General features: G+C 41.4%; 5 protein-coding genes across 5 annotated transcripts; 3 read left to right on the forward strand and 2 right to left on the reverse strand.

Moving 5' to 3' along the window:
- Positions 1 to 6,315: 6,315 nt before the first annotated feature.
- RB195_017296 (uncharacterized protein) lies at positions 6,316 to 10,930 on the forward strand (the record flags this gene model as incomplete). The annotated part of the gene is made up of 5 exons (XM_064184231.1): positions 6,316 to 6,367; positions 7,104 to 7,191; positions 9,306 to 9,429; positions 10,720 to 10,790; positions 10,861 to 10,930. 5 exons carry the CDS (start codon positions 6,316 to 6,318, stop codon positions 10,928 to 10,930), a joined length of 405 nt encoding a protein of 134 aa, XP_064040112.1.
- A 6,976-nt stretch (positions 10,931 to 17,906) lies between these two features.
- Positions 17,907 to 19,846, reverse strand: RB195_017297 (uncharacterized protein; the record flags this gene model as incomplete). The annotated part of the gene is made up of 3 exons (XM_064184232.1): positions 17,907 to 17,927; positions 17,982 to 18,102; positions 19,143 to 19,846. 3 exons carry the CDS (start codon positions 19,844 to 19,846, stop codon positions 17,907 to 17,909), a joined length of 846 nt encoding a protein of 281 aa, XP_064040113.1.
- An 80-nt stretch (positions 19,847 to 19,926) lies between these two features.
- RB195_017298 (uncharacterized protein) lies at positions 19,927 to 22,422 on the forward strand (the record flags this gene model as incomplete). The annotated part of the gene is made up of 1 exon (XM_064184233.1): positions 19,927 to 22,422. One exon carries the CDS (start codon positions 19,927 to 19,929, stop codon positions 22,420 to 22,422), a length of 2,496 nt encoding a protein of 831 aa, XP_064040114.1.
- Positions 22,423 to 24,476: 2,054 nt separating this feature from the next.
- On the forward strand, positions 24,477 to 25,181 carry RB195_017299 (uncharacterized protein; the record flags this gene model as incomplete). Its single annotated transcript, XM_064184234.1, has 3 exons — positions 24,477 to 24,542; positions 24,630 to 24,839; positions 24,900 to 25,181. 3 exons carry the CDS (start codon positions 24,477 to 24,479, stop codon positions 25,179 to 25,181), a joined length of 558 nt encoding a protein of 185 aa, XP_064040115.1.
- Positions 25,182 to 25,332: 151 nt separating this feature from the next.
- Positions 25,333 to 25,941, reverse strand: RB195_017300 (uncharacterized protein; the record flags this gene model as incomplete). Its single annotated transcript, XM_064184235.1, has 2 exons — positions 25,333 to 25,345; positions 25,751 to 25,941. The coding sequence occupies 2 exons, from the start codon at positions 25,939 to 25,941 to the stop codon at positions 25,333 to 25,335; spliced, it is 204 nt and encodes a 67-aa protein (XP_064040116.1).
- Between the last annotated feature and the right edge of the window lie 18 nt (positions 25,942 to 25,959).

A 25,959-nucleotide genomic window follows, 5' to 3' on the forward strand; every position in this document is an offset into this window, starting at 1 on the left:
GGATGTAATGTCGCCAGTGGTTGTGAGCTGAGTGCGAGTGATAGAAAAAGCTGGATATCAGCTGCGTTGCAGTTGTTCACATAGAATTCACGTGCTAGCACTTGATTCTCCTATACGATATGCATCTTCTTGCTCTTCTTCTTCTATGCGTAACGCTTAAATTTGCTGTGGAAGATTTATTGGTTTTTTTTTCGCGTAAAAAGCTCTATGACTATTCCAAATGGTTAGCAGATGAGAGGTAATCCATTACAAGACTTCCATTCCCAAATTTTCTTATAGTTTGTTCACAGAATCCTACTTTTTTTTCTTAGTATTACATACATTTGCATGTTTTGTGCTTGGATTGGCCTCTTCCGTACAAAGGGTACGGAACCGAGGCCAATCCAAGCACAAAATATGCAAATGTATGTAATACTAAGAAAAAGCCAAAAAAAAAAAAGAAAGAGAGCCTAGTCTAAAAATGAATCATCCAAGAAGAGGCGAAATTATCCAGGTTTTTAGGTCTGACCTCCATCGCTGTTTTTATGGTATATTCATGTCAAAAACATCCAAAAAAACGACTATTAAACTTTTACGGTCTGTGTGAATACGGCAGAAAAAAGAATCATTCGAATGCAAGAGCATAGACGGCCCGCTCTTGCTCTATATAAAATACTTGGCGGATCCTGTTCCATTCGATCACTGGCGGTTGTAGCGCAGTCGGTAAAATGCTCTGTGACTGCGCGATCGATGGATCAAAACCACTATTGATCACAGTTACAGTCGAATTTTTCTTCCCTTTGGAATCGATAAATGGGTATCAGACTTATCTGGGAAGATAAAAGGAGATAAAGTAAAGAGGATACAAAGACGAAGGATAAAAAGCTTTTTTGTTGCGCAGTCGGTTAGGAGTCCGTTTTAGCCACGCAGTCGATGGTTGAAGACCGCTCTAGTGCAAACCAGGCCCTTCATCCCTCCGGCGTCGATAAATTGGTACCAGACCTGTCTGCGAGGATAAAAACAATGACTTGGTCATCGGCTGGCCCCCGTATGTTGATGTATAGGTCAACACGTGTTTAAACACCCTCACGATTACAAATTGCAGTAAGAACGCGTTGGTGCATCCCAAGCGGATTAATACGCCATTGACTTTATCTTTTTTTTTATCCTGGAAGATAAAGGAGCACTGCGTTGATACATCGGTTATTGTAAGACTGGACACGAAGAAACCTTTATAAACCTCAAACGATTGTGAATGTTGACGACTACGAACGATGCGAGTTGAAGTTGAGCGCGTAGGCGCATCCTCATAGGAACTGATCAATACTGTGCACTTTGAGTTCTATTTCTATACAAAATTACAAGCGAGAAATGAAACTAGAAACCTAGAAAAAATTCTCTTTCAAGTTTAAATTAATTTACTTGACCAAGTAATGTTTCTGTGGGAGCAGCTGTCTGCCTCTCTTTGAAGCTCTTGAAGTTCCAGGTAAGAATAGTTTTTTTGGTGGGTTACACAACCAAAAAGGTTTTTTTATAAAAATTGGTTGATATTCCGAGGTAAAGGAAAGAAAACTAGCTTTTTTGCATGTTCTCCTAATATTTTATAATCCACTAACGTCAATACATTCATCGAAGGCCCGTCATGTTTTTTCAAAGTTATTTCGAGACAATTTCTATAGGATCAGGAATATGGACAGGAAGTCCATGATAACATGCTAATTGCACGAAAACGATTGGCACGCGGTATCCGAAACTGTTGTCAGTCAAACAATGAAATGTGGTTTGTTGAATCTTACATTATCCCTTATCCTCAAGTATTTATTGGTTTCCAAATGAAAATTAAGTGAACTGTTAACCTCATCAAATACCCGTTTTTTGTGGTCGTAATGGAGAAATCTTCAAATTCTCTGATTCTGATTGTCTAATTAGAATGCACGAAACAAACGACGTTGAAATCTCCCTACGAATACATAGAAGTAGGAGTGTAATTCACGGCATGACGTGAGCACGCTCAACACCTCTTAGTAATCCAGGAAAAGTCCTGTGGAACAGCCTGGCGTGATCTCTTCTCTCTGTGGCAGCTTCTGCTGCATACTTTAATAATAGCAGTTGGATTGCGGACGTTGCACGACCACGAAGCTGCCCGCATCCTGTCGCGCAATAACTGTCGTCGTTGGGAGACGGGATCACTCACGGCTGCTTCAAAAGGCTTTTTCTGAATTACTAGGAGGAAATGAGAGTGATCGAGATCAGAATCGTGAACTACATTGCTTCCTCCACCTAACAATGCAGAGTTCCCAACATCCTCAATTTCGTGATACGCTTCCTTCTAGGGAGTAAATGTTGTCACGGTTGATTCGCTTCAGCCATTCAACAATTTTATTCTTTGTTAGAGCTATTTTTCGGTTTTCTTCTTTGTACACGTAGCACCTACTCATCCAAAAAAAATTACAGCGACCAATCATGACAGATAACATTTTTCGCGTTTCGTGCAACTCTCACGTCGTTATGGTTTCGCCTTTATTGGAAAATTCGATGAGCGACGGTGTGTCATCGAATATTGTCGTATAACAACAATGGATACCACTAGAAGAGAAATCTATGATGAGAACACGCGTTCAAACCACTGTGGCGTTTTTCATTGCACCCCATGCGGATTCAGTTTCATTTAATTTCATTTAAAACGATTCGCTTTCGTTTTTATTCGCCTTAGCAGAGTCGCATTGATGTTTCATCTTTTAGAAGTTACCGAGAGTTGGACATGTTTACTGCTTTGAAAAATGCTTTGTGCTCCTAGGAAAGAGATAAGAGGAATGTCTCAAAATTAAAGATTAAATTAACAAGATGATGAAATGGAAACAAAAAAATAAAAACCCAGATGATTGAAAAACTTTTTTGTTCGCTAACGTTATCTATGTGCTCAATTTGTGGCTAGATAATCCTCTCAATTCTTTGCCCATATGGAAAGGTTCACAGTGTCTGTTATTATATTCGCATTTTTCCACGAAATACATGTTTTTCTATACTGGAGCAGCTGCTCCTGAAAAAATTTAACGAAAGCTTAAGGGGAGAGGAGAGAATGTAGCCTGATTGTTACCTGTTCGTGGTGGTGCTGTTTTCACCTATACGGAATCAGGGATTTGAGTATGCGCCTAAGGAGCGTACGAGCTATGTATGTTATCCGCACTGTTACAAGGAAAAAGCTTTCCATACGTTGGAAAAAGGTGTTGTTGTGCAGCAGTGTGACAGCGGTATTGGAACCCTTTGCAGATAGCTTTTCTTGACCTCGAAGCCGCTTTCAACCCTACTCATCAAGGCTGTCTCCTTAACGTTTCTCGCACGCATGCAATTTGAGGCATCGCATGCATTTCACCGTTGAAGCGGAAACTATAACGAGAAAAATAACTAATTTTGCTTCTTTCCAGCAAAAATCAGGACGGACGAACAACCTATTGAATTCCTGGATGATTTCGGTTATTTGGGCGGTACCTTAAAAAAAATAGGTACGAGAGAGGTACCCAGCGAAAATGCGCTAAAGCTAATTCTGCCTTCAACTCATTGACCAAGTGCTTCTGGCCGACTCCAATCGATGATGCACAGATTGGGGAGACGGAGAGAAAGCTGCCCACGATTTGTTAGGCTACTTTTAGCTGATGGTGTACCATAGCAAAGAACTTTACTGAAAAATGCATGTGGTGTACCAGCAGATGACACATTGAAACATCTTGTCCGTCTTCTGAAAACCGTCTTTGCTTCTTTGGTCATGTTATGAGGAGATCGTCTGATTATCTTGTCCAGGTCTATCTGAGGATGCTTCCAGACGCAAACTGGAAAAGGCCAACTGATAGAAAAAGAGGGCTCTGAACGGAAGTGGTAAAGAAAGATCTGATGAATGTCGGCGTTCAGTCGAGAAATTAAGTTTCCCCGGTTATCGAATAGTTACGAATCGGTATATTCTACGCAGACTTTAGCTGAATATTGAACAGGACGGGGTCGGATATGACTAAGGACGACACAGCCCGGCGAAAATGCGGATACTCGCGTTAAGCGGTAGCATCATGCGCCGTTTAGGTCAAGTATAGAACTATAAATTTTTGCTGGGAAGAAGAAAAACCAGGATAGAAATTAGGGAGAGAAAGAGCAAATTCAACATATGAATGTTGTGTTGCTCTTCACAGAAACTCTAAGAAATTCTCGCTCAAGAAAAGAACAAGAAAGTAAGAGCAGCTTAAAGGCAGCATATCCCGAAACTAACCATTTTGGGGTCTCTGTGGATAAACACAGTACTCTACGTATAGATTACGAGTATGAGCATGGTCCCGCTCAATATCCACCAGTCTCCCTAAAAGCGATAGTGAAAACGGTGTTTGTGCCCACCTTGTGCACGCGCCGCATCGACGAGCGAGCGGGTTAAAATCGATGAGATCTCCTCCTCGACATACTACTCAACTAAAACCAATAAGCTAAAACCAATTGGACATATACCTTCGGGATATTAAACATCATATACCGGTGGCGCACCAGAGGAAACCGGAGCGTGTGCAAGGGGGAGGGAAAGCATTCTAACGTACCTCATAGGAACAATTGCCGTTCCTACCACCATGTTATACGACAGTTAAGGAGAATAGAACGGATCCACGCTCATACTCGTAGTCGATACCTTTAACTCTACATTTGCACATAGAGACCCTGACATCGTCAGTTTCGTAAAAAGCTGTCTTTGAGTTGTTTTTTGCTTTCTTATTCTTTTACTGAGGGTCCAATGTGATATAAAAAATGAGTATCGTGTTACAACTATAATTCATGGGGATAAGATCTCTTATTAACTGAAGTCTAAGTTTAATAGAAAAAATTTTGATGCACGAATATAAAAGCAGCTATTTTTAGTCACTACACTTTTGCAGAGTGTCTATCGCCATAAAATATGAATCAGTTAGTGCGAACTACCACTTTCTTCTATTTATTGAAGAAAAAATCAAGAAAATGAATGCATTTTAAAACTATTTTAAAACTACAGCGTTCCGAAATAAAGTTTTTCCATGAGTTGTAGGTTCAATTTTCTGATATTGGGCTAATATTAGAAGGCAAAAAAGATATATATTTACTGTGTAGCTTACATATAATATAAGCCTGCAACGAATACAGTATGTATTTAATATCAGCAATCAGTTTGCCCCTACGCAGCATGGTCACTCCTAATCACAAGACTTTTTAGTCGAATAAAATGATAGCTGCTCCTAAAATAGCATTCAACATCACAGAACAATAGCGATATTCCGGAATACTCGTATAAGGGGTGACTGTTCGATAATCAAGAATTATTGGCCATAAACTAGAACCATAATGTGTTCCTCTTGACAGAATTCACAGTGCGCCCAATTCCAGATTTCAGTGACAAATCAAAATGAGGAACTGCAAGTGCACGTTTCTCTAAGGAACTCAAGAAAGTCGCAAAGCTGTTTGAGTTGCTGGAGCGAGTGTCAGAGCAAACGTTTGCTAGGAGTAGTGTTTATACTTACCTGCTAGAATCAACGAAAAAAAGGAGCTCTTAGGAGATGAGAAACAAACTTTACGAATGAAGGGAAAAATGGCGAAATATTCTTAAACACTGAAAAGAAGCTCAGAATATCGGATGTACATGTATGTATGGTACTCAGGTAGACAAGAACCTTTACTTTGCTCGAATATGACATGCTCATTCGTGCAAAAAAAAAAAGAACGCTGGACTAAGCTTCGAATAATGTTTGCGTTGATTATGCATGGAATGATGCATTTTTATTATCCTTATTATATGTTTTTGTAATGATGTATCAGATTTTGTCTCTACGTATTCGTTTGAGCATCGAATCCAATTCTACAGAAGTATACGATGAAAAGAACTACAATATTAATTCTTCTTCTTCTCGGTAAGGACATCCTGGGACTAATGAATTTCTTTCACCAGCTACCTCTGCTAGGGTGAACCTACCCATTGTGCGCCGTAACCGATTCAGGTTGCGATTTACTTCTCAAGACGGAGGTACTACCTTAATCACCGAAATTCACTCATTTTTCAGATCTCACTTTTTATTTTGTATTAGCCTTCAGAATAAAATGCAAAAATTAATCAATACCAGTTAAAATGTCGTTAGGGCAAAACGAGGCAAAACATTGGAAAGAGCAAGCAAGCAGGTGCAAAACTCCAGCAAATATGCTCTGAAACCAGAACTAGATCATGTGCAAAACACGGATTCTGCAATCATTGCTCGAGACTCACTTATTTAAAGACTTAGATGGCCCATCTTCACTAAACGTGCGGGCCCCTGCCATTTCGTTCCCTACCCATTGTCATCCAAGATGTTCTCAAGATTCATGAGCACCGTTGGGGAAGTCCTTGAGTCATATCCAGGTGAGCCTTCAGCGTGGTCATCCTTGCAGCGAACACATCACCCCATACCGTCGGCGATTTCCCTAGAGGGCGTTTAGCATTTCTTGGGATCCACTCTAGCGTTCGTCTAGTCCATCTATCGTCGATTCTTCTCATAATGTGAGCGGCCCATTTACGCTTTGCTTTCGATATGTATTCCACTGAGTCTCAAAGACGAGGCATTGCTCTGCGAAAACCTGCTTGATGTTGTATGCGCCGGTCGAACTTTAAAAGACATTTATTAAGGGCTCTGTGGGTAACAAGTTGCAAGTAGCAAGTAGCAAGTAGATGGCCACGGAGCTCTTTGTCCGTCAGTTGGACGAGCAGCCTAGACGAGTGAGACACGTATGACGAAGTTTCTACTTTCCTTCTTTCGCCCAGTGGACGTTGTTTATGGACTGTGTCTTCTTTCTGTTTATTCGCAAAGCTATTCCTTTTTCTGGTTAGTTCAATCCCTTGAGGATCGTCTCTGTTTCATTTGTACATCTAGAAAAGTGGACGGTGTTGTCTGGAAAACGAAGGTTCGAGAGGAATCTTCAATCAGCACGTTTGCTTTCATCTCATTTAATTCATTTCATTATCGATTGCAACGCAGCTTTAAACAAATACGGCGATGCAGTATCGCCTTGTCGTACCCCTTTTCCAATGGGTATGGTAAAGGGGCGGTAGAAAAGCTGTATTGTAGTGGTGGATCGTAGCAATTGGCTAATGTTTTCAGATATCACGCGTCCACACCTCGATCCACCAGCGCTGACGGTATTGCATCCGTTTCAACGCTGTACAAGGCTTTCTCATAGCCGACGAAGGTTAGGACAACAGTTTCTTCCTGATACCAATAACGAAATAGGTTCTGCTATCGTTGTTCGATAGCAATAACGAAATCCATAACGAAATAAAAAGAAACGCGATAGCGAAAAAAGGCATATGCACTTCCGCTTTTTTTTTATGTTGGAGGCAAACATTACATCATCTCATGCAAAGCTCATGCAACACTTAAAGAAACTAATTTGTATATTCACGCAACATCTAGTTCCTACATTGGGTGAAAATCGGTTTGCACTTGCAGTGTTAATTGAGCTGGATGTTATCCTATGCTTCATGAAAGTGCTTCAATAATCAATGGTAATATTTGGATTTGGTGTTTTAAAAAAGGATATGTATAATGTTCGGAAATTCAGTGTGAGCAGAGCACGGGCGTCTTTGCCCACTCGAGTACAAAAAGACCGAAAAGCGCAGTAACGGAATTGACCAATATCGTTCGTTCACAGATTTCAAAAATTTATCGCAATAATTTATTTGGACGTGTTATAGTCGAGTCAAAACGATCTGAAGCCCGGTGCAGTGTGTAAACAGCTGCACTTGAAATGGTACGGCTTAGCAGTTAGGATTGAGGGCGAACTTTTGCTGCACATTCGTAGCACCATCCACCCGCCCTTGAAGCACCACTGACCACTGGAGTTTGCGATGGTGCAGCCCCTATTCTAATCGCTAGCTCCACTGCGCCGCTTACACAACCGCAACGACCCTCATGTCGTTTTGACTCGATTGGAGCCTGATTATCCAAGAAGTTTATTTCATGAGGCTTCTCATTTACAACTGAGATAGTCGACCGATCAGTACCTTTTTTATACCCAAGATGTTTGAAGTCTATCTCCATGGAATCTCCGATCTTTGATGTGTGCGGATTCATTGAAAGGAAAGTATCGGATGCAGTTAGTGGTCGGCATGAAATTGGATTCATTTTCGCTAAGTGTCACATAGGAGGAGTGTCTCTCAGTTTTCCGCTGAGTTCATACTTCTGAATGGTAGTCTCATTCCGTATTATTTGAAAAAATACTGGTAGCCTGGTTGTCCAAGAACGTTGTTGTTTGGGCTCACAATTGCTGCGGTTAACATAATAGGGGTTGTTGTTTGTCGGCCTTCAAAAACGTTCTATGAGTCTACGAAAAAAGTAATGTTACCGTACTGGAACGCTGTTCGCATGTGAACACTTTAGCAGCTGTTGCGTCGATTTTTTTTCTGTGATGAGTAGCGATGACTTTCTCTTCCGACGTTTGAAACGTTCGGTAGTCAGCGTTTGCATTACATTCAGGTTTTGTCTCGTCTACGTGCGTTTATGAATGCAATAACAATGACGACATGCCCTTTCCATTATACGTTTTGTAAAACGACCACCGCAGTTACAGCAACTACTAAATGGCAATGACTCCGTGGATCTTCTAGAAGTCACGCAAATATATGTTCAAATACATATGTCTCGGAAGTAAATGTATCAATGATTCCTACACAAGGGAACGTTATTTAATAGAGGTCTTAAAGTTCACCCAACGGATCACAAAATTAACAATTTTGGGATCTTTCTAGGACTAGGTAGACTTAGGAGGATGGTTTACACATATGGTCAGACCCCTTAGCACTCAGGGAAAAAAGGCGCTAGAAAAGCGTTGTGCGAGCTCGCCTTCCCAATGATGCAATTTCATTCGCTATCCGCTTAGTTGTCTCAAAATCAAGTCGTGATATGCTGCTTCTGTGGATCCAAGACAAAATTGTTACCTTTCTCTCATACCTTTTTTCTAAACCTTCCCGCCGGAGATTTTTACTCAACATGTGAGAAGTTGAACTAATTTTTATAAACTAGAAAACCCGCATCCTCCTGTAGCGAGCCTTGAAAGTCTTGAAACGTCGAAAAAACCCACATGTATTATAAAAGTTTAGAACCTTGTTCGTGATTAATAGTTTTGGATATTGATTCTGGTCACCTCTTAGCACATCCTCTCAAGAAGAAAAAGTGGTTTCAATCAGAGAAAAAAAGGCTGTTTCATATCTAATTTCAGGATTTCATATCTCATACACCCACACATACTGTTATTTATCTCCCAGAATTCATTTAGAAGTTCCTTTTCCAACCATCAGATCCTAGAGATTCGCTGGTGGTATCTCAACAACCCTTACGTCATTCTGTAAGCCTGTTCAACACCACCGTACTTCCTGCTTTGACCTATGCTTCGGAAACCTGGGCATTTCGCAAGCAGGAAGAAAACGCGGTGAGTGTCATTGAACGCGCAATTGAGAGAGTGATGCTAGGAGTATCCCGTTTCACGCAAGTGAGGGACGGGATTCGAAGCTCTCTCCTACGTCAGCGACCGAAGATTAGAGACGCCGCCGCGTTTGCCAGGAATGTACAATAAGGTGGGCCGGACACGTGATGCGCTCTAACACAACCGATGGACCAGAGCCGTGAGCAACTGGGCTCTCCGCGATATTAAGCGCACTACAGGAAGACCGCCGACCCGATGGTCAGATTTCTTCACGAAGTTCTTCAAAGAATATTTTGATGCTGTTCGTGTTCCACGCGAAAGGAGAAACCACTGGGCGGCTCTGGTACGCGATCGGGACAAATGGAAGAATTACTGGCGCCCGCTCGACCACTTCGAAGATCAACGGGAGTCAAGGTGATCAAGGTGAACGACAATACAGCAGTGGTTTGAGGTCTGTTATAGGCTTTTTGATTTTGGATATGAAAATAATGACGAGAGTGGGCCCAGCCTTTGTTCCATATCTGGGCCTTCAAATTGTGGATGGTACCATCCTGGCCATCGAAAAATACAGCAGTGTAGGCACTACTTTACCAACGTGACGATCTGCTTAATGCTCAATCTGTACAGGTTTAGTGAACCCTGACCCTGAATTACTTAGATGCACATTGACATGTCTAAGAACCTGGTTAGAATTATGTTGTGCAGCCAGAAAATTCCATCTAAACCTTAGTATATCTGATATCTCATGCACTGCATTTTTATGTGTTGGGTACCGACCTACTCAATACTCATTCATATCCATTCCTCCTTTTTACTCTTAATTTTTCTCTCAAAATTCATTCTAAAAATTTCTAGCTAAAAACCACTATGGATACCAATGAAATAAGATGCCAATTGTTGAAAAAAAAGTTGTGAACTTTGAACAGGGTCAAGCGTGTGTTGAGAATTTCTCAACAGGAGGTCGTAAGAGAGGTGTCGGATCAGGGGGGGGGGGGGTCGTAAGAGGGGGTCGGAAAATTAAGAAAAAATTTAAGTAGGGGTCGAAAAATCAGAAAAAGTCAAAGGAGCAAAGAGAAAAGGAAGACGGGGTTGTCGTTTTCAAACAAACACATATTAAGGTGTACAAAATGAAGTGTAATTTAGGTATGCGACATTCAGCAGAAAAACAGGAGTGAAAACTGTTTCTTTTCAGACGTAGTGCTGAAACTTGAAGGATGATCAGCAGTGAATGACATGTTTTTATCGCATATCAGAAGATATTCACAACTGAAACGTATTCATAGGCTTTTTTTTCAGGTCCCGATGTCTGCGACTAAAAAATGGAAGAGCTGTCTCAAAGAAGAAAAAACGTCAATGATGCATATTCAGTACTTGTGTTTCAATATAAAAATTGTTTAATATAAAAATAAATGATATAGAATAAGTAAATTTTTTTAGTATTCGAATGAACGATTGGAGAAGACTCGCGGTTGCAGTTGATGAAGACTATTGTAGCATAAAAAGTTAGGATAAAAAAGGGTACACAAACCAAAAAAAGTGATTTTTAAAAAATTTATTCTCCATAGTTCTGGTAATGAAACTACTGCGCTTTTTGAGCCAATCTTGAAGATGGGCGACTAAGCATTTTTTGCTGCTCTAACTGATGCTTGATGACGTCGGAGTCGCTTCGGTGGCACAAACCAAAACAACTGAAATCTTGAATAAACGTGATGCATAATAAATAAAGTGATAATGTTGTGATGTGATAAAATAGGAAACCAATTATTTTAAACGCAATTAACTACCTGAAAGTTTTTGTTCTTTCAAAAAATCGACTTGTTGTCAAACCCATCAAGTCTAAGCACTACAAAATTACAGTTCTACAAAACAAAATTACAAAATTATAGTCTACACTACAAAATTGTGTGTTACTGATTTATATGAAAGAAATGAAACTAACCAGAGGTGAGTACCATAAAAGTAAGTAAATAAAAGTAAATAAAAGTAAATAAAAGTACCATAAAAGGCAATCTTCATAGCTTGCACAGTGCTTCGCAGCGTCGAAAATTCGCTTAGGAACGGATGACAAACGAGATCTTCAGAAGCTAACAGAAGTGTAAGAGCACTAAGTAAAAGTAGAAGCATAGCTGCAATGAAAAGCATGTACGCTGGCTAAGTGTAGTGCAGACTTATTTATGCGCGATTACTTCGATAAACTAAAGATAAAGACTTCGATAAGGACATCTGTTAATCGGCCATTACACGCTCTGTTGAAATAGAGCTGATGCTAGTGATTCGTTAAGATTGGATGGCTCAATGAGATGCCGGGCTATTTTTATTGTGGCGGTCAGGGATTAATCCCTGCAAAGGTGCTATTTTTGCATTTGACGTAAAAGAATTTAGAGAACACATTTCTCATCCTACAGTAACGAACTTCTTACTTTCAGTCGAAAAAGCAATTCTGATGCTGCTACTGAGCGAAAAAAAGACATCTACAGGCGCAATTAGGGTTAAAATTAGTACAAAATAGGCTCCACGAGTTTCTGAATATCTACGCTCAAAGTGAATTATATGCAATAAAACTGGCTGCGATCTGTAGAGAGGGATTTCTCCTATATTTCTACAAAGTTTGGTGGCTCTAGCTTTCCTAATCTTTTTGAAACCTAGTTGAGAAATATCCCAATTTTTGCCTCAAATTTTCGAGTTTTTCTCAACTAGCTTCTGAGAGAACCAGAACACCTACAGGGACCAAAATTTGCAGTTAAGGATTTTCCTTGGTGCTCTATCCAAATATGGAGTCAAATTTTTCAAAGGCACTACCGTATCCTCGCAACGGGAAAAGAGCGAAATCTCAGATTTTCGGCAACGCGTCAAAATCTGTGTGACTTCAAACAAATTTCCATAATTCTGCTCATAGTTTATAAAAACGAATTCGGTTTGAAGTATGTTGTAGACGAGGATTTTTGCTATTATAATTTTGTTTTGCTTTTTTGAAGGTAGTTTTCGTCTCTGAAAAAGCTAGTTGAGAAGAAGTTAAGAAAAATGCCAAATTTCTCAACTTTTTCTTAACTAGGTTTCAAAAAAACCAGAGGGTTCCTACAAAAGATTTTTTGACCTTTTTATAGCGCAAATCTTCCTCTACAGAACGCAGCCAGCTTTATCGTCTTATGTCTCTTCGTTAGTGAGTTATTTATGTTTATTTCAAGGTAACAAAATCCGACCTGTCAAGCAGTAATTTCCAATTAAGACCTGGTTTTAATCGCTAAAATAACCTCTATATAACACTTGTATGTGACAAACAGTGTTCTAAACACAATTTCAACAAATTGCCGGTGAAATGTTCTCCTCAGTGATTTTTTTTTCGGTTCTGCAAAAATGTAGATTCCGGCGGGGATCGAACTCTCATCCGTTCATTTCCATTGTCGATGAGTAAAATTGTTTATTAATAGTTGGAAATAGTGTGAAAATTGTTTCAAAAGGTGTTCTTCTTCTTTTCCAGCTGTTTTTTCGTTTTGCAAAAATAATGGTTCCGGCAGGGATCGAACTTTTGTTTGTTGTTTAAAACTTTTATTTTTCTTGATCTTTTTCCATCTGGCACAGGTCATGCGGCATCTTGAACATATAATTAACATGAACATATAATTTCTAGTTACTATTTATTCCATTAATATCGCTGCATTACAATATGTATTTTGTTTTACTTGTAGCATTACTATTTTTGTAAAATAATTTATTATTTGTTTATTACATCGTATTGTTTTAATTTATTTATTAAGCGTTTATTTGCTTTTCACATTTTTTTTTATCCAAATTTTGGTTGCTGTGTGGGCAGCTATACTGGTAGGAACGTGATGAGGGGGTCGTTTTTGGGAGGGTCTGCGAGGGGTTTGGGGGGGGGGGGGGGGGTCGTTTTTAGGAGGGATTTTTCCCAACTATACGCTTGACGCTGACTTTAAACTTGCAGTTCAACATATATAGCATTTTACTCCGAAGCAATTGCAATCCCAATTTCCTAATCAAGGCGAAGAATCGTATTCCGTTCGTCCTCAAATATTTTCTCTACTACTGCCCCTCCGAGATTTCCTTTTGAAATCTCCCCCTCTTTCTGGGATTCGTGAGATGCGAAGTTCATCCGTTCAATATAGATTGATGAAAGGACGTTCGCGGAGATAAGCTATTATAATTACTCTCCACAGGAAGTTACCTGTCATGGAACCCAATAGTCACCAAGAATTATCATTGCTGCATGTAATGCACAAGGTTTTGGAATGGGTTATCCTGTATCGACTAATCCGGCATCGTGAAGAAACCATCTGGGGCGAGCAAGCCGGACAAGCCGGATACCCGGTCAATCGACAATTGATCAGATGTTTATTGTGATAAGAGTAATTAAAGTGTCGCAGCGGTAGGCTTTCAAAGTTGAAAGCCTTTAGAAGCCTTCCGAAACTTCAACTAAACTTTCGACTGTCCTCGTAGAGGTCTTCTTCTCAATGCGTTTCGCACCGTTGGAGCTCCAGAAAAATTCGTATGCCTAACAATCAACATAAATAGGACAACAACTGCTGCGGTCCGAACAGCAGCTGGATGTACTACACCTTCCAAAGTGGAAATTGCAGTGAGACCATGAAATCCAGAAAACAGAAGGTCATGAAAGCACCATTTCTGTTCAACTTTGCTATCGATGAAATAATGCGAAGAACAGTTGAGCAGTGTCCCTCCGATGTTATTTTAACACCGTCTGGACATCCGTTGGTGGATCTCGAGTACGCCGACGATATTATACTATTATAATATATTAGTATTCGTTCTAGCAGCGCGAACTTACAACATGTTGCTAACCTTGTATCGAAATGAGCTCCAGCCTACGGACTCCGTCTCCGTCTTGATAGATGCAAGCAGATGTGGGGCTCCTCGAGATGGGAATCAATGGGACAGACAACCTATTCAACTCGTGAATGAACTCTGGTATTTGTTACGCTGAAAAACTATATCTGCTACGAGAAAGATATTCAGCAAAGATGCGCTAAAGCTAAACCGGCATTCAACTCATTAACGAGGTGTCTGTGGTCGACTCCGATCGCCAACGATGTCAATCTGCGAGTCTAGTTATTACCAATTTACTTTCTCATAATATACAGATTAGGGCTTTTGGCAGCAGTTTCGACGTGATGGACAAGCTTGAGTGCATGGAGAGAAAGCTGTTTAGACTATTGTTAGACTACGTTTAGCTGATGGAAAGCACCAACACCTTGTTCAGCCTTTTGAAATATTCACAGAAAGCCGTCTTTGCTTTTCTGGTCATGTTATCTTGTCCAGGTTTATCTGAGGATACTTCCAGACGCAAACTGGAAAAGACCTCCTGATGGAAAAAGGAAGTTCTGGACGGAATTGGTAAAAAAAGATCTGAGAATACATGTTGGCATGCAGTTCAGTCGAGACGAAAAATTCCGCCGCTTATGGAATAGCGACGGATGGATAGATTCTATGCGAACTCTAGCTGAGGAACAAACGGGATGGGCTCGGATACGTTCTAGGACGATCCTTCGGCGAAGATGCTGATAGCCGCGTTAGGCCGTAACACCCGCCCGGCAATTGAGTCAAGTAAGTCACTACCCCTCCGATACTTCACACGTTGTTTACGACATATTCAACATGTGGACTACTGTTGTTTCTTTTTGTCTTTGGTTTTTTCTAATTTGATTCAGTTACATTTTCACTTTTTTGTCACCCTTCAATAATTTCAACTGATTGATTCAATTTAATAATTAAATCAGATCTTAATGAAGCTATACATTGTGCGGTCTCAGAAAATCTTTTATTTTTTGAATTTCAATGATAATAAGAATAATTTGTGGGCTGCCGTCGCTAACGGAAAAAAGGCTCCGGTCTTTCATGGTTATTTTTTCCCAGAACGCGATTGCTGTCAATGTGTTAATTTTGTCCCACTTGATTGCACATATAAATCAATTTATTAAAAATATTGCAGTTTGCTACATATTGTTTGTTTAATTTTGTGTTCTCATCAAATCTATTTTCAACTTTATCCACAAGAGAACAAAAGCTGTTATATCGTTTTAAACGATCCGTTCTCTTTTTTTCGGTTCTTTTCTTCAGTGAAAATCATAATGTAACTGTTTCACATGTGAAACTAAGCTTCTTCATATGATTTCGCACCACACAGACGGAACCTGCCAGTTTTTCGACGGCCAAAATAAACGACGTTGGCGTTGTACAAAATAAACAAAGACCGACAAAAACTGTAACTGCCAGTTAGGACGCATTTCCTTAAAACACAGCCGAGTTTGTCACGTTTCAAACACCAAACAAAGACCCGTGTCCCCGAAGATGTGACTTTTTGTGGATAGTGAAATGATGGCAATCCGCGATGATGGTAATGTAAGTTGGGGAGCCCCTGCTACATTAAAAGCATCATCCCACGAATCTGAGGTGGTGCAGATTTCAGGTGGAGTATTCGTATACGGAATGGGAGACTACGGGAGGGGGAGGGTTGATTCATTCCGACCATTTCTTCCTAATTGCCGTAAAAAACGGCCCAGAAGATACGGCTTCAGGCGATTTGGCGCACTATTTTCTACAAGGAGTTCGACTGGAGCGCGCAAGCCTATTGCGGCACCGTATCTTCCGGGCTGTTTTTCACGGCAGTAAGGAAGAAATGGACAGAATTACCCCCCTCTCCGTAGTCTCCCATCCCGTATACGAATACTTCACCTGAAATCTGCACCACTTCAGATTCGTGGGGTGATGCCTTTAATTGGACTTGAAACGTTGTACGATGACGGAATAGTTCGCGTTCTGAAGCGTAGGAGGTTCGTATCTTAGTGGACAAACGTAGTAGTGGCAACCAATGCTGTTTCTTTCACCTTCTTTTCCCACGACTATTAAAGGCATCATCCAACGAATCTGGTGTCGTACAGATTTCCGGTGGAGTATTCGCATACGGGAACGTATATTATGGGGAGGAGGGTGAACCCTTTCATTTCTTCCTTATTGCAAAACGGTCCGGAAGATACGGCTTCGAGCGTTCCGGCGCACTATTTTTTACAGGGAGTTCGATTGGAGCGCGCCAGCCCTCTGCGGCGCCGCATCTTCCGTGCCGTTTTTTTTTTACCGCAATTAGGAAGAAATGGGTGGAATCACACCCCTCTTCATAATCTACTATCCCGTATACGAATACTCCACCTGAAATCCGTACCATCTCAGATTTGTGGAGTGATGCCTTTAAGCTGGATTAAGCGTGAGCACGCTCGTAGTCGTAAACTACACCCTCATCCACTTCTATTCGTGGTGCGCTGCCTTTAAACAGATTCCGAGCACCAAAATCAGGAACTAACAATTCGGAAACGTACGAACTTTTATGTGGTTGAATTGTGTGAACTCTAATTATGCATACACGTGCAAACTGCATTAATTTCGAATGAAGAACTCAATACATCTGACGATTTGCTTATATTCTAAGAAAGAAAATTCAACCGTGTCCGAAAATTCCATCATTTTAATGTGCCGAGTATACTTTCTAATTAAAGGATCCATCATTCAGAGCCGTACCAATGGGTCAATCTTCTGGTTTCAAACCATTTGCATAATAATTTATTAGATGTCACATTCTTAACAAGGATGTGCTTCGCTCACTCCCTATTTAAACGAACAAGTGAGCTTTCAACTCCTTTCAACTCCTTTGCGTCCCCTTTTTCATACGGAACTCATGAACCCTGATCCGTTACCTATTCTCACTTCACTTCCTCAGAGCCTCTAAAAATCTGTATTCAATTAGTACGAGCAACTTCTTAATTGCATACGAATTTGTGCACGTCAATCAATATGCGCGAAGAACTATTCCCTTGTTATTCAGACCCTTCAATGCAGAATTAATTGTGTTACCGTTGTTTCTGTTGCTAGAAATATTTTCAATCAGTAAGAGGCATTCATGTTTCACGTGAACCCATCAATTCTTCCCACAAGCCATCACCTACACGTGTCTGAATATTTGCTGAACATTAATGTTCAGTCGGAGACGGTACGTGCCGAATCAGAAACTGTGAAGTGCACGCATATGTGTTTTTATGATTACATTTCCACGTTTGCAAAAGGCCTTTGCATTTACTGCAAGCGAATGTGTCTTTGCAACGTCCCTCCTTCACACTTCTCTCGTAATCGTTCCTTCCAGGATGGTGTGTTCAATCGTGACTACAGAAATCCAATCTTTAAGGGTGGTTCAATTTCCTGACAAAAACATACTTAATAAACGAGAATGAAGAATGTGATAATGGATAAATATTCAAATAGACAGAAATAGATGAGTATGAAAATTCGTGAGCACTTCTGCTAAACAAGAAATATTATGAATCACACATCAGACGTCTGACGCATTTCTGATCAGCACACCTGTGTGGAAGCCACTGTGTTATTAAAAGAACAAATACAATGAAAAATTACAACATCTTGAGGTTGACAATCTATTTTATGTTCCATCCTTGTCCAACGAGTTAAAAATGCAGTATCGTCGTCTAAACAAGGCTTGGGTTGAAATAGTGGAGACGACAAGGCTACAAAAACCTTACCTTACAAACCTTACTTATCACATGTCTTAAGAATGACTTATTGGTATGCCCAATCGCATATAAAAAGCACAAAGGACAAAATACCCTGCGTATCAATCCGCTTGGGCCGTGGCAACGTGTTCTGCAATTCGTATCTTTGAGGTTTTGAAACGAGTGTTGGCCCATACATTGACTTGTGGGAGTCAGCCGATGATCAAGCCAGTGTTTTTATCCTCTCAGACAAGTCTATCCCGAGGGATGAAAGGCTTGGTTGCACTAAGTCAGCCTCGCACCACAGATTGTCTGGGTACAACAGACCTCTAACCGACCGCGCCACACTCGCCGCTAGTCGCATATAGTTTGATAAAAATTTACAAACTCCCTGAAAATGGTCTCGCTCCGAGTAATCCACTTGGCTTTAGAGTGAGACCTATCCTACAGGTACTGTTGGGGGCACCACAGACAGAACTTCCTGGCTGCTTAACATTGTCCTGAATCAGCTGCTTCAGTTTTGTCACTGTCCACCCCAGCAGTTCCAACTGCTTCCTGAAACAACTACGCAGCACCACGTTCAAATGTGAATGTTCGTAGAGTCCTTCGATGTTACTTCGTCCAATATGATAGTTTCAAACGGTTTTGGGATGCATTTTATTCACGAACTGTTCACGCAGCATCAGGGTTCACTAAACCAGTACTTAAAGGCATCACGGATCTGAGGTGGTGCAGAATTCAGGTGGAGTATTCGTATACAGGATGGGAGACTACGGAGAGGGGGGTGACTCCGTCCATTTCTTCCTAATTGCCGTGAAAAACGGCCCGGAAGAAGTGCGAAAGTTCGACTTTCCTTGAATCTTGGCATAGAGATAGCAACTTGTTGATAGTCGAATTTAAGCAACAGCCAAGATTGTTAACAAAATTTATTACGGCTAACGTTTCGGCGTTGTCGCCTTCGTCAGAGCCTGGAAAGTAAGAACATTTGCAATATATCCTCTCAAATGCCTCATCCAGAACAAGTCATCATCACCTAGGATATTACACCCGGAAACAAAAACCAAAAAAGCCCAAATCGTTGTGCCTACCTTAGTAGCCGCGTTGCCGTGATGTTAGCGGATATCCGCGTGGTGCTATCGCTCCGCTGATACTAATTAGGATGCGACCCGCATATGACCCCGTAGATCAAACCCGCAAAGGTCTTGATACAGAGCCAGCTCGTTGGTCACGGCTAAGCACTCTTCCTTTCTATTCATTTTTGGACCTTTTGCATTTATCCAAAACGCTTTTAAAGTTCTGCGAGCTATAATTTCGGGTTCGTACGATAGAATTGTGACAGCTACACAGAAAGGAACGTTTTCATGGCATTGTCTGCGGTGAACTCCGAGGGGAGTTGCTGCATTCGATTGTTTCATCCCCCTTAGATGTTCTTTAATGCGAATACAAAGGGGGCGCCCTGTTTCGCCAATGTATTGGTCCCCACATGTTTTGCACGAAATTAGATAGACTACACCAGAGACCATGCAGTCCCCTTCCTTCCCGAATGGGCATATTACACAGTCTGGAGTGAGACAGAAGCGGTCGTACATTCTGTTTCGAACTAGTTGTTTTTTGAGATTTGTTGGAGGTATTTCCACAACTCTCACTTGGTCCTCGAGACCGCATTTCACCAGACTAGCCCGTATAGCTTTACTCAGGTCGTCGCTTATGAAGGGCAGGCAGAAATTGATCTTATTCGACTCAACCCTTGTGGCATATTCTTGCTGCGCACCAAGATCTGGCCTACGTGCTACATTACCAATGTAACCGTTAGAATTCGCGATGCGTTGCGCTAGGTTGATCGCATCGATCCGCTCCTGGACATCTGATGTCACCCTTACGGCTGTCCTAAACATGTTTTTAACCACAGATTTCTTAGTTTTCCAAGGGTGAGCGGAAAGACAATGAACTAAAATGTTTTAGTTTTAGCCAGCAAATGAAAGGAATCGAGCAACTACTACTCCGAACAGCACTGAAGACAAAACAAGACCTATTGTATTCCATGTTATTAAAATGTGCTTGTAAAGAAGAGTGTTGTAAACGATTCGTGCCTGGTAACCTTTGGAGGAGAATCGAGGGTGAGTCAAGAGTCATTTGTGATAATATTCGCTCTAATGCCAAGTCTAGGCTACAAGGGAAGTTCAGTGGGTTATTGCATCGGGAACTGAATCAAAAACAGCCTACAAGAGTAGTAGCAGACCCTGGTAGTGCTAGCCGTAGTGATGTTTCCGAAAATGCAAAATTACCGCCTCGTGTTTCGGTCATAGGCAGTGTATCTCTTTCTAAGAACGCGCTCTCAGTTTTGGATATGGGCCCAAGTTTCTCACCTGTTCAATCGATAGGGCCCAGGGTAGTACGAAAGATAGTGGGCAGCCTACAATACGTACATGACCGTCTGCGATATAGAGCAAAGAGCTGGGAGGAGGAAACGGGTAGAGGAAGTAATATTAATGCGAATTTCCCTGTGGTACCGTTCCCCGCAATGATATTCAAACCTCAGGATCCCCATCCTCGAGTGGATGCCAAGTTTCGTTTGTTCACCACATCAGTTTTCTCGATTCTCAAACGTTTTTTGAGAAAACATCCTATTTCTAATCTCACGCCAATGCAACGCTCTGGCCTACGTGAGATACGCGAACTCTCAACACGTGGCGAGATAAAGGTCACAATCAGCGATAAGGGAGGAGAGTTTGTGGTCATATCACGTGAACTAGACATGGCTATCACTCGAAAACATCTGGATGACGCTACACTCTACCACTCTTCGTCACATGAAGAGTTCATAAAACAGAGTCGTCGTCTCAATAGAGTTTGGGTAGAGATTGGAAAGGCTGCGGGGTTACATAAAACAATGATCACAAAGCTGAAATACGAACTTCCTACTTGCCCAGTTTTATACCTGCTAATAAAAACACACAAACTCTCTTCCTTTGCTTTCCTTTCAGAAGACCCGGATGTATTCAAAGTACGTCCTATCATAAGCAACGTAGGTGGCCCCACGGACAGAATATCTTGGCTTTTGAACGCTACACTTGCACCATTGCTCAAGTATGTTCCCGCGCATCTATCCAACACCAACATGTTCCTTGAGCAGCTTAAAAGAGCGCGTTCAGGAAAAGAATGTGTCATCGAATCTTTCGATGTCACATCGCTTTATACAAATGTTTCCAACGGCGCTGCAATGCAAGCTGTGTTCGAGCTACTCGTAGAACATCGGGACACCTTAGACTTGCACGGGTTTTCCATAAGGCAAATTATGACGCTCCTGGATGAATGCTTAAAGTGCTCCATTTTTCGTTGGGCCAGCAACTACTATAGACAGGTCAGGGGATTGGCCATGGGACAAAGACTAGCTTCCACACTAGCCATTGCATTCATGTCCAAAATAGAACAACCCATTCTGGAACGGAAACCTTTCCTGTATTGCCGTTATATTGATGACTGTTGCATTATATGCCCCACTCAAGACGAGATGGACACTTGTTTCGAGCTTCTAAACCAACAGTCCCCTTACATACGGTTCACAAGGGAGAAACCCAAAGAAAATTGGCTGTCCTTCCTCAATGTAGAAATGCAGTGGTCCAATGGTGAATGGAAGACACGATGGTTCCGAAAACCTAGCAGCAAAAACGTTTTAGTTCATTGTCTTTCCGCTCACCCTTGGAAAACTAAGAAATCTGTGGTTAAAAACATGTTTAGGACAGCCGTAAGGGTGACATCAGATGTCCAGGAGCGGATCGATGCGATCAACCTAGCGCAACGCATCGCGAATTCTAACGGTTACATTGGTAATGTAGCACGTAGGCCAGATCTTGGTGCGCAGCAAGAATATGCCACAAGGGTTGAGTCGAATAAGATCAATTTCTGCCTGCCCTTCATAAGCGACGACCTGAGTAAAGCTATACGGGCTAGTCTGGTGAAATGCGGTCTCGAGGACCAAGTGAGAGTTGTGGAAATACCTCCAACAAATCTCAAAAAACAACTAGTTCGAAACAGAATGTACGACCGCTTCTGTCTCACTCCAGACTGTGTAATATGCCCATTCGGGAAGGAAGGGGACTGCATGGTCTCTGGTGTAGTCTATCTAATTTCGTGCAAAACATGTGGGGACCAATACATTGGCGAAACAGGGCGCCCCCTTTGTATTCGCATTAAAGAACATCTAAGGGGGATGAAACAATCGAATGCAGCAACTCCCCTCGGAGTTCACCGCAGACAATGCCATGAAAACGTTCCTTTCTGTGTAGCTGTCACAATTCTATCGTACGAACCCGAAATTATAGCTCGCAGAACTTTAAAAGCGTTTTGGATAAATGCAAAAGGTCCAAAAATGAATAGAAAGGAAGAGTGCTTAGCCGTGACCAACGAGCTGGCTCTGTATCAAGACCTTTGCGGGTTTGATCTACGGGGTCATATGCGGGTCGCATCCTAATTAGTATCAGCGGAGCGATAGCACCACGCGGATATCCGCTAACATCACGGCAACGCGGCTACTAAGGTAGGCACAACGATTTGGGCTTTTTTGGTTTTTGTTTCCGGGTGTAATATCCTAGGTGATGATGACTTGTTCTGGATGAGGCATTTGAGAGGATATATTGCAAATGTTCTTACTTTCCAGGCTCTGACGAAGGCGACAACGCCGAAACGTTAGCCGTAATAAATTTTGTTAACAATCTTGGCTGTTGCTTAAATTCGACTATCAACAAGGCCCGGAAGATACGGCTTCAGGTGTTTTGGCGCACTATTTTCCACAGGGAGTTCGACTGGAGCGCGCCAGCCTTGTGCGGCGCCGCATCTTCCGAGCCGTTTTTTACGGCAATTAGGAAGAAATGAACGGAGTCACCCCCCTCTCCGTAGTCTCCCATCCTGTATACGAATACTCCACCTGAATTCTGCACTACCTCAGATTCGTGGGGTGATGCCTTTAAGTGAAGAAATTCGCACTGCTATAAAGAACTACTCGCAACATTCCTCGTTTCAACATGAAAAGAAAACTGCCGAACCTCATAAAAAAATTTTTCCTTTTGTATGCTACATGATATTTCTAGTGATATCATTGTGTACAATAAAAACCGGTTTCTACATCTTGGGAACATTTTGGTAGTTTTAGCAGAATCAGTGCTCCAGAACTCCAGAATTTCAACTCCTTTACTTAACTTCTTTCTTTTTCCTCCCAGCCCATTTCTTCTCAAAGACTTTCGCTTCCAAAATTTACATTAGACAATTTGTTCGCTTTTATTTTTTTTTACATCAGACAATTTGTTTTTTTACATTAGACAGTTTGCATTTTCTAAAATTTCGATTTCCTGCAATTTATTGCGAGTTCTTCTCCTTCAATGCAGTCAGCATCTTTTCTGTAAACCTTTTGTATTTTTTCTGCTTTGAATATTTTATGTTGGCACATACATACTCTGGTAAATTAGAGCGTTGTTGATTTTCTGCTCATTTCACAACTTTTAGGGCGAAGCAGGACAAAGCGTGCAAAAAAAAAACGGTAGGAATGGCGGTCGCAGTCCTGGCCTCATCAGCAGTAATTCGTAAGATAAACCGGTCGAACGACCGTCATAAATTGCAAAAGTCACGTACACGCGTCAGGTTTACGTGACTTTCCCGAGATTTTTCGTCCCGACGGCGCCAGACACGCCCACCGGAGCGAATTATGCGACCCGTACATAAGCGAGCCACGCACAATCTTCCGACAACATTGTTGTTACGAAGATAGTCCCTGCTCTCTTTGTAATGTATTTTTAATTCAGACCTTTGATACACATGTACGATTCGCGAAAGATCCATACCATCGGTGCACATCGCCTCACATTCTCTTATTTCCAGATTTTAGCACATCCTCTCCGCCTTAAAAAAATTTCCATCAGAATTTTCTGAGGTCATGATGTGAATGTCGAGTTGTGTAAAACTACTGCGAAAAATTCGATGTTTGGAGACGTTGAAGGTTTTCTGCACCGATCTCAACGTTTCCCTTGTCGTTTCCGAAATAAATTTAATGAAAACAGAATTCGTTCGTAGTTCATAGATCTTTTAGATTCTGCAAAGGCTCGAATCGGATCCTGTTTTTGTCGGCTTAAGAGAGGTCTAGAAGTGCTATATAACTGCAACTTATCTAGGGATACGGTACAAGGGGCTGATGAGACTTTGGAAAGTTTGTTAACGCTAATCATTTTGGATGTTGATTCAGGAGTCGATCTCATCACGTAAAAATGACGTACTTTATACGATAACTATTGCTGATCCCGTCCAGCTCATCATTTTGTGACAGCACCATGATTCATCCACCGTACTTTTTTTTCTAAATTTCACGAACCATATCACCATTATCGCTTCATAATATTGTGTTCTGTACATGATAATACAAATGTTGCAATGCTCAATACAAGAGATTCCAGTTCACTGAACATGGAATCTGTACGTCTCTACTGTGAAATTTACGTCCCCACCTATTGAAACGAGTCTTTCTGTTTGTGGACTGCTATGGGACAAATGATCCCCCAAGATTATGTATTGGCTATGGTGCCAATCATTTTGTGGATGTCTGTGGTGAGCTAATTGACCAGTAGCTCTTTTTTTCGCTAATAGCAGACGAAAGTATGTGAAAAATCCAAGACTCACGACACATTTTTGCAGGTTGTCTACGGCACCGTGAATTCACGCTCAGTGCTCTCATCGCTAAGCCTACGACGTTCGTTTAAGGAACTAACAATGGAACGACACTCGCAGCTGGATGTGTTGGATGTGTTCCGAGTTGTTGCCATTATATGGGTGATGATAAATCATACCGGTAGCGAAGGTCGTGTGGATAATCTGGATCGCCTACCATCAGCGGAAAAGTTCAAGGTACGTCAAGTCAAAAATTGCTATCTCCGCCCACACTGCAAAAACGTGCAGTTTTTGCAGTGTGGGCGGAGATACACGAAATGTGGCCCATTTCTTCTCGGGCTGCTACTTGGCACTGCGACAACCAAGATGAGACCGAGCCTGGATCGCCGCATGTCACGACTGATCGCCACCCTCTTCTTCGTGTTGTGTGTTTGCGTCATTTACGCGATACTGCCGCAGTACTGGTATGGCGACCACTTGACGCGCTACAACCTCTACTACACAGCCACCTTCCGAACAGTGTTCAGCATCGGAGTCTGTGGAATGATTTTGGCGATAGTTTCGCGTTTCGAGAGGTGAGACTTTTTCCTGGAGAAAATCGAAAATTTCGTCCTAATAATCAGGAAATGCCTTTTGAACGGTTACCTCTTACTCAGCAATAAAGCAAAATATGTAGAACACCTGTAACAACAGGTTGTTGGCTCTATCTTACACACTGTCGCTCCGCCAATCAATAAGTCCACCTATAAATTCTTCTATAACACCCAAGACGTGTGCGATTAATAATAGGCTGTTGCAACTAGCTTGGTTTCCTAAGTAAGAATGAAAGAAATAGTGAAATTGAAATGAAATTTGTAATCATGAACAAAAAACAAACACATAACAATTGTGCTGAAAAATTCCTTAGAATTCTGAAAAAAAAAACAGTGCCATCTTTCACTACCTCACCGTATTCTTTTCTCAACATTCCGATCAGAAAAAGAGCGCAAAAATGATCTAGAATGAAAATTATAATAACGATGATAAGAATAACAAATAGGAGCAATTGTGCCCAACCACAATGATTTCGACTAGAAGCTCTGTGCTCTGTTGATTTCCTCTATCACTGTATATCATCTAACTACTGAGTCTAATACCATACATCATACCTAATATCAGACAATTCGTCCAGTGAAGACCGACTAGCAGGTTCCGGGAACCATCGTGAAATTACTTGTGAAATCTTTGTGATTTCACGTTCAACCTCGTAGTTCAATTCAAATTCTGAACAAAGTTTGAGGACCATTAGGTAAAGGTTCCCAGCATTCCCAATTGCTGAAGCAAAACTAGCGAGATTCATTGGATACGAGGTTTAGCA

Source organism: Necator americanus, chromosome II (genome assembly GCF_031761385.1).
Source record: "Necator americanus strain Aroian chromosome II, whole genome shotgun sequence".
Classification (NCBI taxonomy): Eukaryota; Metazoa; Nematoda; class Chromadorea; order Rhabditida; family Ancylostomatidae; genus Necator; species Necator americanus.